The 12,303-nt window shown below is 41.5% G+C and overlaps 1 protein-coding gene across 10 annotated transcripts in view; it reads right to left on the minus strand.

The window, feature by feature from the left end:
* tenm3 (teneurin transmembrane protein 3) overlaps window positions 1-12,303 on the minus strand; it is a 567,981-nt gene that overhangs the window by 89,521 nt on the left and 466,157 nt on the right. For all 10 annotated transcript variants that reach the window (XM_078166323.1, XM_078166324.1, XM_078166322.1 and 7 more), the window contains 4 exons: window positions 9,530-9,676; window positions 6,250-6,380; window positions 6,037-6,125; window positions 1,078-1,197 (listed from right to left, as the gene is read on the minus strand). In XM_078166323.1, the coding sequence (XP_078022449.1) occupies window positions 1,078-1,197; window positions 6,037-6,125; window positions 6,250-6,380; window positions 9,530-9,676 (487 nt within the window). The remainder of the gene's footprint in view (window positions 1-1,077; window positions 1,198-6,036; window positions 6,126-6,249; window positions 6,381-9,529; window positions 9,677-12,303) is intronic.

Genomic DNA, 12,303 nt, shown 5'->3' on the forward strand with positions numbered 1-12,303 from the left:
TAATCATTAAACTAAAGAGGTGCAGAATCAAATATGCATGCAGTGACTTTACTTCACCTGTGGAGCCAGAACAACTGCACTGAAGGGGAGCGACCAGACACTAACTGACCTGATAAAAACAGTGTGCCAAGAAATACAGTGGTGCACAGCTGGTTGTAGGTTTGTCGCATATTTAACATTTCAGTTAATGCCTGCTGCATACTTGCAATCAGAGCACTGCGCGGAACGGTATATTTTATCTGCACATGATCTGTATTACAGTTCTACACCATCAGGTGCCAAGTTAAATCTTTGGTAGCTCTGTGTTCCATCCGTTTCATTTCTCAAGTTAGGGCATGTGTCCGCCAAAGCGTTTATCCCCAGCTGAAAACACCAAGTGCTCCTCAGGAAACACCCAGCTGGGAGTGCTTGAGAACACTTTGGAGGAGCAGCATTTTTTCACTTGAGACGGTTTGGTTGTGTCTGGTTGCCATGACACGGAATATCCGCAGAAGTAAAAATGTCAGCACAAGGTAGAGTGCTTGCTCTGGATGAAGAGAGGACTGAGCATGTAGGGAGAGAGGATGGACCTGTCGATTTATGTGCGCTAATGAGAGGAAACGTTTGATAATATATAGCCTACAGTCCATTAACATATTTATCCTCCATTGCTGTTGTTGTTAAGCACTTTAACATGTAATATGCAATGGTTTTTGTGGTATTTGTCCTGCCCTTACTCCACTGTGTTTGGACTGCTGGGTAAAATGTGATGAGTGCAGCACTTTACCCAAAGTTGTACATTTTTCAGCTCTCGCCAACAAATACCAAACGTCCAGGGCTCAGTGCAGAACAGATGCTCAGTGTCTAGTCACGCTGTTGGTGTTTGTAGTGTAGCGTAAATACACGACGCTCCCATTGCAAAGAATTAAACAAATACGCTGTCCTCAGAAAAATGCATCGGCGGACACAGCCCCTTACTTTGGTTATTTGAGAAGGCATAATATCTAGTGTAAGAAATAAAGGAGTGATCAAGTGAAACAATTTTGAGGAACGATGTAAAATACATCTGGGACATATAAAGAATTAGTTAATACGCACATGCCATCCTTGCGTGTTACAGTGTATCCATGTTCAGGATAGTGGACAAATGTCACGTTGACTCCAATCAGAGGTGTCCCGTCAGCTGTCAACACCTGACCTCGAATTATCGACACCAAGCTGAAGAGACAAACAGAGAGAGATGGCAGAAACGGGTTATTTCTGTTAAAGCTGCATCATTTACAAAAGAAGTCGCCTCATACTTTACTGTAATGAAGTGAAAAAATTGAGCCATCAAGGACAGAAAATATCCCCTGGTGTCTTTGACCTGAGTCCCTGCGGTTGGGCTGGAAAACTATCTCGGGCCAGACGTGCAATAATACACTCACACACTCACACACAGAGAGACACCACTGCCTTTCTTATCATCACTATTACTCCTTGTGAGGGGAATTGCAGAGTGCAGTGAGGCATCACTTGAAACAACAACTGTGGTGGTAACTGCTGAGCTGTGGGAGTGGGAGCACTGTAATGGGACGCTGATGTTACTACAGCACTCAGAGCATGCCTGCACATCCTCATCACACTCCGTTGCATAGTTTTACTCCGCAGCTCTGCTTTTATATAACAACAGCTCTGCGATTTTGGTCAATAACTTTTAACTATATTCCATGGATCAAGATGCACATTCCTGTTTATGCTACGCTTTCTGTAATTTGTTCTCATTCAGGCACCTTTGTTTTGTTTTGTTTTTGAAAGACATGCATGTTGCTTTGATAATAATAACTTGAAAGATCTGTACAACAAATCTCATGGTTCATTAACTGTGACTATAACATATTGATTTTGTGTTTGTCTCCGTTAGATAATCTAATGGTTCAAGCTAGTGTTGCCATCAGTCCTGAATGCTGTAGCAGAATATCTTAAAGTCCAACCAGTGCAAAAAGTCAAGCTATTCAGAGCACCCATGAGCAAGAAAAAAACCCAGAAACAGTATTTAGACCTTCACTGAACTCTGACACACCAAGTAAATGAAAATAGAACAAATGAAACAAAGTCAAGCTGAATTTATTACAGGTTTTACAGCCTGTAAAAGATTTCCAAACCACAATGGAATTATGTACGTAGGCAGAGATCTAACATAAGAATAATGATTTAAAAACATAATAAAAAGAAAATATAGTGATTAGCTCTGGTCAGGAGGGAGGCCTCATCTCATTAGACTTCCCTAATTGGATCACATGGACCCTAAGATCAAACAGGGCTTTCCCCGCTGGAGTTTGCAGTCTTCTAAAATTGACCAAAATCGGCCTCATTTATCAGTCTAACCATACACCAATACTGGCTGAAGATTGTCTGACTCACAGAGTCACAATCATCATAGCCCTGAATTTTGTGCCACTGCAAAGCCAGAAATATCCCCAACACAATCGCAGTGCGATGTCCGTTGAATGCAAGTCCATTATTCTTCAGCCTTTTTGGTTGCAAATGAAGCTGCTGGGGGGGAAGCTGGGTTTATGCTATCAGGCTGTGCAGTGCAAATTTGTGACTTGTTTTTCATTGAAACTGCACTTGTCTTTTCAGTTTCTCAAAGTCCCTCTTATCACAAAGAAGTCAGACAGGGCAAAAAACATGAGCATGACCATGTCAACTGATTGAATGCCTATGGTATTACTCTATGTAAACTTTGGCTTTATGTGAATGTGTATTACACACTGTGTGCAAATATGTTGTGTGTGTTCTGTTTGTCGATTATACATACAAACAATCAATGCACACAGCAAGGGGATAGAAAACTCATAGTCACAATGTCATGATAGCTTATACTGTATATGGATGTTTTCATTGTTTAAAACAAAAAGCAACTCATTGGAAAACAGTAGAATTACTGGCTATGGATAAATGTGTACGTGGCACTTGTCCTTGCATTTGCAAAACTTTTTCTTCTAGCTATCATGGTACATGTAATTCCAGTGAGAAATGGCAGCTATACTGGCATGGATAATGCTAACCAAGACTACATAAAGCTCTAGCAAAAGTTCAGTCAGAAAGACAACACTCAGGCTGTAAGTTTTCTTTTTCACCCTGCCATTCACTTCTTGCATGTATGCTCACTCACTATCTCTAGGTGTCATCGTCTGGGTCTGTAAAGTGAGTCACCGGCTGATTCACAACAGCCCAGCAGCACAGTGACACACCTTCTCTATCAGCCTTTCATCTTACTGCTCCACATTTTAAATATGTTTTTTCCTCTGTTGTAGTTCTTTCTTGCTGCCGTCGTGCACGCCCTCCACCTCCCCATCACCATCTAGTCTTCAGGGATTCAAAATATCTCCCTCTGGTGACCAAGCACCAAAGACTGTTAAATCTTAATCAGCACAAATCATGTGTTAATCTGTATGCTCATATCCTGTATTAAATATTATCTGAACTTCATTCTGCTGTCTCTCCTGGTTGAGATAAAGTTAGCTCTTGCAGGCAGTGTCACGTGACCTGTGGGGGTCCCAAAGACAGCATGGATTTAAAGCCTTCCCTCACACAATTAAAAAAAAAAAATGTAAAAAAATCAAAATGTAACGCCAGCCTATATCAAAGTCCTGCTGTTTGACTACCACCCAAATTAAAAAACACAGAAGCCCCCTCATTATTCATTCATTCATTCATCTTCTAACCGCTTCATCCTCTTGGGGGTCGCGGGGGGGCTGGAGCCTATCCCAGCTGACATCGGGCGAGAGGCAGGGTACACCCTGGACAGGTCACCAGACTATCACAGGGCTGACACATAGAGACAAACAACCATTCAGGCTCACATTCACACCTACGGACAATTTAGAGTTATCAATTAACCTAGTCCCCAATCTGCATGTCTTTGGACTGTGGGAGGAAGCCGGAGTGCCCGGAGGGAACCCACGCTGACACGGAGAGAACATGCAAACTCCGCACAGAGGGGCTCCCACGCCAGGGATCAGGCCGGCAACCCTTTTGCTGTGAGGCGAGAGTGCTAACCACCACACCACCATGCCGCCCGCCCCCTCATTATGATTAATATATTTGTAACAAAAGCTTGTATGAAAGCCCTGCTGTTTACCATTAACATATACCAGACACATCAGATATGTTACATTAGCACAGAGCCTCATATTAGATGACTGCAGTGTAAACAGGCAGCTTCACTTGTGTCAGACTATGTAAATACTGGATTTAATTAGTATTATCGATCAGCCACACAGCAACGCAGAAAGAAATTCTGCACACCTGTTAGCAATTTCTTCTGAGCTGTGTTTCTTCTTGCAGGTTCAGTGTGGAGCCATCTGCCAGCATATAAAATCCTGGGTTCTGAGCAGATCGCCAGAGCTAATAGCTAATCATGAACTCAGAGCTAACACAGGAGGATTGTTGTTGAGATATTTCCTAATAAAGTCACTCCACTATGTTTTCTTACAGTGCATATGGCAAGTGCATCTTTATGTGTACTCCTGTGAAGTTGTGCACTCAAATCTCCTGCTTGTGTGCAGACACTATTTGCCACTGTGCATGTTTGTCTCCTCTTACAAGTATCAGGTGTGTATAACTCGGTCACTGTTAGCTCAGGGGAAATTAAAACATAATTTCTTGCCATTTTTAAACACACTTTAACTGCCCGCACAAAAATGCACACATGCACGCACACACACACACATGCACACACACACTTTTATTATAAGGTTGCGGGCCCATTCCATTATGGAAATACAGGACATTTTTATTACAGGGTTGTGGCCCTCCGCTCTTATGAAACATTCAGGCTAGCATAAAAAATGTGACAAAAGAAAAATGGCTGAACAGAACTGCTGTCATGTTTCTTCCCTGTCAGTAGCTCTGCCTTTCACTCTCTGTATTTTGCAGACTGCCACCCTCTCCTTCTCTCTTATCATATTTAATGAATGTTGTGTCTGAGGAAGATGTGGGCAGAAATGGCTTTTGGCGAGCAAAAAAACAAGGCAGACCTTTATTGTGATCTCCGTTTTACTCCCACTTTTTCTGTTCTATTCATCCAGACAGAAAGCAAAGCCGACCTGCAACTGCTCATAATGTGGTAAATAAAAGTAGGGTGAGCTATGACCTGCAGGCAAAGGAATGATGAGTCAAACAATCACCGCTACATAAAGAAAAGAATTAGAAAAAAAAGATTATGAGCCTGCTCTGATTAAAAACATCAGTGTTTGAGTAAGTAATTTTGTGCAGAAACCCTGACTAGGCACAGTGACTTCTCCCCCTGGGTTTATGGAAAGCCTCCCTGTACAGTACTCAAATCCACTTATTCTTTCATACTTCACTGGAAAAAATTATTTACATGACAAAAAGCCTCTATCTACCATAATTCCTGATGTTTATGATTACATTTCACTCCCTATCTTAATCATTCAGTCACTGAAGTTGTACTAAGAGCAACTGTTCAACCCATTAATCAAAACCAAACTATTTGTATGTCAAAGCAAAGTTGACGTCGACTGCAATGAAAAACTGTGTGCAGGAAGTAGCTCTGCAAAATCTACTAGATCGTGGTTCCCAGCTGGTGGGTTGCAGTCCAAAAGCGGGTTACAGATCCATTCTGAATGGACCGCAAGTGACTCGCAAACATGTCAAGTTTGTAAAAACACACTTTATTTTTAAGTACAGTAAAGTTTCAGCACAGAGCTTACAGTTTAAAGTGCTGTTTCCTGCTGTAAAGTGTAAAGTAACGGACAGCTGCTTGACAAAGACAGCAAACTAGCAAGTATGACTCCAAATGTATTAGGCTTTGTGGACCTTGAACTTATGACTAAGGAGAAATCTGGACCCCATGGCTGGACCAGTTGGGAATGGGAACCACTGTTCTAGATGTTGACAACAAACCTGTGCATTCCTCTCCATCATACATGGTTTGAAAAGAAACTGTGGATTTGTTCACAACTTGTCTGACCACTCATGCCCTACTGTGTCACTGTGTGCCCAGAATTCAGCGAGGAAAAAGCAAACACAAAGAGAGAAACACCTTACCTTCTGTTGAAGGGATTGTCTCCAGTGATGACATGAGTGGATTCAGGGCCAACTAAGAAGTGAATGCGCTGGTAGAAAGACCTGGCAGCCTAAGGAAAATGAAACAAATAATTAGAATAAACAGACAGGTATCTTTTGCTACATTGAAAAGTGATGTAGATTTGTACCAGTTGCGTTCTTATTTTGTATTAATTTCTGATTGGAGCTCCTTACTTGCTGAGGAGCCAGTGAGGACGGAGATTGGCTGAGCACCTCCCCTGGGTCAGGTGACCCTTTGCAGTATAACTGGTTCTGACAGGAGGGCTGCAGACAGCAGTCTGGATCCATACAGTCAGCCAAGCCATCTGAAACACACACACACACACACACACACACACACAGTTATTATATTCAGAATCCTGAGAACCTGAGAAGAAAGGCCAAAGTATGGAGAGATGTGGAACAGGTGATAGAAAAGTTACAGGTGGATGACAGGAGGATGGAGGGATGAGAAACAGCAGGAAGATGGATGGATGCAAGGATGAGGAGGCAACTGAGGGATTAAGAAGCAATGACGGATGATGGAGGGATTAAGAATAATTAACAATGCAAGCATGTGGCGAGGACAGAGGAATTAAGCGGTAATAAGGGTGAAGGGATGAAAAAGAGGTAAAGATGGAGGTTAGTTGATGAAGAGGATGGCCACATGTACCATCTAGAATTGGGGGAGAATGGAGGACAAACATGGGTGGGCTTCTGAATGAATAAATAAATGCAGAGATAGAGAGAATGTAATGAAAATAACAAACTGAAGGTGCGAAAAATGGATGAATAACAAAAGAGGATACACTGATGTATAGTTGCATTGAAGACAAGAAAGAACAAAAAGACAGTCTGCTTGAACTCTGGATTTTCTGATGAGGGGTGGGGAAAGGAGGGATGGATGAATGAAGGAAAAATGAAGTGATGTAGTAGAATTAGTATGTGAGCAGTATGTGTTTATTAGGCGCTGCCAAGAAAAATAAAGTCAAGAGTTAAGAATGGAAGAAAGAAGGATGGAGGGCTGTGATGATGAAAAGCAGGGATGGGATGATGGAAAAAGATAGATTAGGAGGGGAGGGATAAGTGAAGGACAGGGGGCGAGACAGGAGGAGGAGGAGGAGGAGGAGGAGGAGGAGGAGTGGATCTGAGAGGCAGATGGGAAGATGGAAGGATAGAAGGAGGTATGTAAGGTAATAAAATATGGGCTGCCATTTGTCTTTGTTAGTTTATAAAAGCCAGTTGTACATCTGGTGAACAGGCACCAGGGACTGCCATTACACACACACACAAAGAAACACACACACACTCACTGACAAAGTAAGCCCCCTGACTCTTCTGTCTTGTTTTCTTTGCCGTCTCATCTTCTTTCCTCTCCACCTTTCTAATTATCACTCTGCTCTCATCAAGTGCTTTGGGTTTAGGGCTTGACATTATATCTCAGAGTATTATTTATGGGGTGAAACTGCTGATGGCTGATGTTTTGTGTTCATAAATATTTTTTACTTTGACTACTTACATGGCATTTTTTCAATTCCAAGGTTTCCCCCTAGACTTTTACGGCAGCAGGGTATTATTTACGTTTCTTGTTTGAAACTTCAGATTGTTCTCTTTCTCTACAGCTTCTATTTAAAAGACAGTACCAGTGTCTTTTGAATACTACAGCTCACATGAAAGACCCAATCCCGACTGGCGTTCAGAAGCCTTTCCACTCCGCTGCTGCATCAAGGTTGATACATGTTCTGCATTCCTTCAGCAGCTGTGGACCTACAGATTGTATGTACAGTAAGTAACTTTCACTGTAGGTATGCTACATGTTAATGTGTAGCTCTCAGCAGGAGGCAGCCAGTTCATCATTTCTTAGATCTTCAGCAGTAGAGCCTCATTGATACTGTGTCGGTGAAGCCAGTAACAAAATCTATATTTGCGAGTTTAAAAAATCAGATGATGATTTATTGGCTTTCATGTGTTTTTTCTCCCATGAATTTGGTCAACACTGGGTCTGTATTTGGAAAATAAACCCTTGAAAGGATTTCTATACATACCCGACCTGATCTCACAGAAATAAAAGTTGTACAACGGATTCAGTTTTGTTTAGCGACCAGAACTACTTGGCTAGGTTTAGAAAAAGATTGTGCTTTGGTTGAAATTATGTTTGTTACGTATAAGACTAAAGTAAGTCACATAATCTTGTCATATGATGTAAGAACGCAGGGTATGTAAGTGCGTTAAGTTACAGTAAGTCAACATTGACGTTTGGTTTCGCACAGGACACAAGCAGAAGTCTCCTGGGTGAAAGTTCTGTGTTTGTTGACCTCTTCTCATCGCAGGTTTTCTTGCTCTTTATACTAACTAACCACCAACCATTACGTGGTATTATTTACCCAGGAAATCTGCATGCCCAACACAATGGATCCTTATTTAATTTCCACTGGCCTTATTTCTGTGGTGCCAGCTCGAAATTTTAACGTATTACGTGCCACCAACACATAATGTAGTGTTAAAGCGGTCATGGTCATTTTGTGTAATTCTCTGAGTCCTGACTGAAAATACCTTTGGCTGTTTGTTTTTTGTGGTGCAGTGGTTAGCATTGTTGCCTCACAGCAAGAGGGTTCCTGCTTCAACCCCAGGGTGGTGGAGCGCTTCTGTGCGGAGCTTGCATGTTCTCTCTGTGTCAGCTTACTGTAGGTTTTCTCCAGGTTCCCCGGCTTCTTCCCACAGTCCAAAGATATGCAGGTTAGATTAACTGGTGACTCTAAACTGGCCGTAAGTGTGAATGGTTGTCTGTCTCTATGTGTCAGCCCTGTGATAGTCTGGCGACCTGTCCAGGGTGTACCCTGCCTCCCGCCCAGTGTCACCTGGGATGTCACCACAGGATAAGCAGCTATGGAAAATGAATGAATTAATGTTTGTTTGTCCGTTTGTTTTTTCATCCAAGATAAGCCGATGTAATTGCCTACACTTAGGTGGAAACTTGCTTGCTTGCTATAGGCTAGATGTCTATATTAATCTTCTATTATTTTACTTCCAGTCAAGTGAGGATGGGGGTTGGTTTGATTGGATGCTGTGAGTGGATTTTTATTTTTTGTCAGTTCACTGTAAATCTGCAGGGGGCTGCATACAATCATGGTATACGGTTTCAAATATGGCAGACCATAACTAGTTTACATTGCATGTTGTAAACCACATGGATGCGCAAGTGTGACTCCAGTATCCAGGACTCTTTACATTACATGGATATAAAAATTGTTGGGCTAACATTTTTCATGCAAGTAACTTTCACACTAATCCTAGACCTCTTCCTACAGCATGGCATGTTCTTTAAGACTCGAATCACTGCTGAACACCCCAACTGAAAAAGTGCCAACATCCTGCTGATTTCTGCCGCATGCTCATCCATCCATCAAACAAATATAAAGGGTCATCTATTTCACCATGTATCTGCAAGCTCTACAGTTTTAGTGTACAAATATACCTCCTTCATTATCCTTGCCATCAGTGCAGAGTGTTTCCATGGCTACGTGACACCCGGCCCCTCTCCATCCTGATTGGCAGATGCAGTGCCAGCCGCTGGCCTCCAGAGTGCATCGTCCGTTGTTGTTGCAGAGACCTGGACAACCCTCTGGGCAAAGGGGACAAACACACAGTTAAAAAAGTTAGAGCAGTGTGAGTGAGTGGGATGTGGTCACGGCTGGTCATCAGGCTGTGAACTAGGCTTCAACCAATATATTTTTGAAGGTCAGTGATGATAGTTTTGTACTGAAGCTCTGAAAGATGGGAGTGATCGATATTTGTTTTTCTTTTTCACTGGAGCCTTTTCATGGCAAAAATGCAACATATTCATTGTTTCCATCTCAACTTGGACAAGCCTCTGAAACAGCACTGAGACCATCATGGGACAATAAAGAGACCGCCTGAGGTGGTCTGGCAGCTTCTTAAGGCATGAGGCAGGGTTCATTGCAGGTTTATACACCGCTGAATGAAATCCTCCTACACCACACTACACTGAAGTTATTTCTCAGTACACACATCTGACAAAACAAAAACAAATATACATGGTTTGGTCTAGAAATAAATCAGGAAATAATCCATACTCATCAGGTTGAGGGCAGATTGTAAAAAGACAGACTTCTACTATGGCTTAGTTGTATGAAAGAAAATTAGGAGAGATGTCTAAATTCTTCTAAATCTTAGGTTGGGTTAATTTGTCACACATTTTGAGAGGTGTTTTAACAGCACTAATTCACAATTGTAGTTATGCATACAAGTTGAAGGAAAATGGACTTTAAGTGTAAAAGCAAGCTAAAGATTGCAGTTACACGCATAAGAGGCAAGAACTGTTACGTGGCATGTGTAGACAGCTACAGTGACTACAACTGAAGTGTATCCCTTCCATTAGCCCCACGTGGGACAGTGTGGGGCTGAAATATCTGAAATATGTCCGCTGCAGACAGGGTGTAGAACATTATGGTGTCACATGGAAGCTGACTTTTGAACTTTTGGATATAACATGTCATGACTTCATCATTTTGTCAAATTAGATGTTTGTGTAAAATTTTGTCATAATTTATGCATTATTATGGCCAAAAACATGTTTTGTGAGGTCACTGTGACCTTTTATCTATGACAACCAAAATCTAATCTAGTCAGTTCATCCTTGAGTCCAAATGGATGTTTGTGCCTCATTTGAAAAAATTTCCTCGAGGCGTTTTTGAGATATTGTGTTCACAAGAATGGGACGGACGGACAACTGAAAACACAACGCCTCCAACTGTGGCTGTTTGCAGCATGGATTTGTTAAAAACACGGGGAATTGCTTCAAGTAGCTCAGCTTTGGGCCCTCTGATGAGAACTTGCAAGTACTTTAGATGCTGAAAATTCTGTGTGTGTTGGTGAAGCAATACCAAAAAGAAATTTGTTTTGAAAAAAGCAATGACTATGACAAAAAGATACAGAATTTCACGTGTCATTGATTGCTACCATGGAAACAGCTTTTTGTGGGAATGGAACCCAAATTGAATTTTAAAGGCAGCGCGATTGCCTATAAAGTCAAAGGAAATATGATATTAAGATGCATATTCACCCATTCAAGTTCAAAAATATTTCACCTTGAGTAAATAAAATCTACACAAATCTTAGGGCTTTGATTCTCATAAATGTTTAGAGGTGACAGGAAAAAGAAAAGAACGCAGGGAAATTACAGAAAGAACAGAAGACAAGTTCAGAAGAGAGTTCAGAGGCTGGCTGAACACAAACACACCCAAAGATTCGGTATGTGTGCTGTTGCTAGCTATCCAACAGCTGACATCTGTAGAGTTGATCCAGTCGCTGTTTGGGGTGAATAAACACAAGTGGTTTATCGGTTAATTCACGCAAATGATGCAAGGAGAAAATTTTCCTTGCTCTCTGTCTAAATTCATCTTAAGTTAAGAGACATCTGTTAGAATAACTAGAATAGCAAACATTTCAGGCTTAAAAACAGCCAGTCAGCCAATTTTTGTGCAAATGTCTAACTTAAATTTGACAAATCTGAGAGCAAAGCCCAGTGTAACAGCTTTGTTCCATCATCATTATTACCATCATGTCTGCCCAATATCTGCAACTGTCTGGTAAGTCCTGCATTCTTTATGAATCACGTAAGTGTGTGCCAACCAAACACTGCTTATTTTGTCAGTGGTATGTGTGTGTGTGTGTGTTCAGATTAGAGTGATTTGGAAATAAGCAGGCTAATGTCAGCTGTTACAGAAAAATTATATCTCTAGTCTCTTGAATATCTTTTAAATAAGATCCTGGGTTTACTGGAGATTTACTGCCCCAATCTAAAGGTCTGAATGCTGTTTCAGAAGCTTTTCTTGCCTCACAGGACTTCTCAAGAAGGGACTCAGTACTAATTTTTAGAGTTTTTAAATCCAAATGTATTGCATGACAGCACAAAATACTTCAGCTTCAGTCCAAAAATACCCTCAAAAAGACAAAGACCTGTATTGGTTAAATCCTGATGCATATAAAGGCATTTGGCCCTGTGTAATGAACCTTTCTCCAACAAATGGACTGACAGACTGAAAGACAGATCGATAGACAGATAAGACAGATCAATACATTAACCCACATGTGAGAGACACAGACTGACAGACAGACAGACAGTCAGCCTTCGGTGAAATGCACTGATGTTGTAGTTTCACATGAACCGCTAAGATTGCCTACAGCCAAAGGGGCTACTGTGTGCTCGGCGGCTTCAATCGTAAATTT

Source organism: Epinephelus lanceolatus, chromosome 3 (assembly GCF_041903045.1).
Source record: "Epinephelus lanceolatus isolate andai-2023 chromosome 3, ASM4190304v1, whole genome shotgun sequence".
NCBI classification, from domain to species: Eukaryota; Metazoa; Chordata; class Actinopteri; order Perciformes; family Serranidae; genus Epinephelus; species Epinephelus lanceolatus.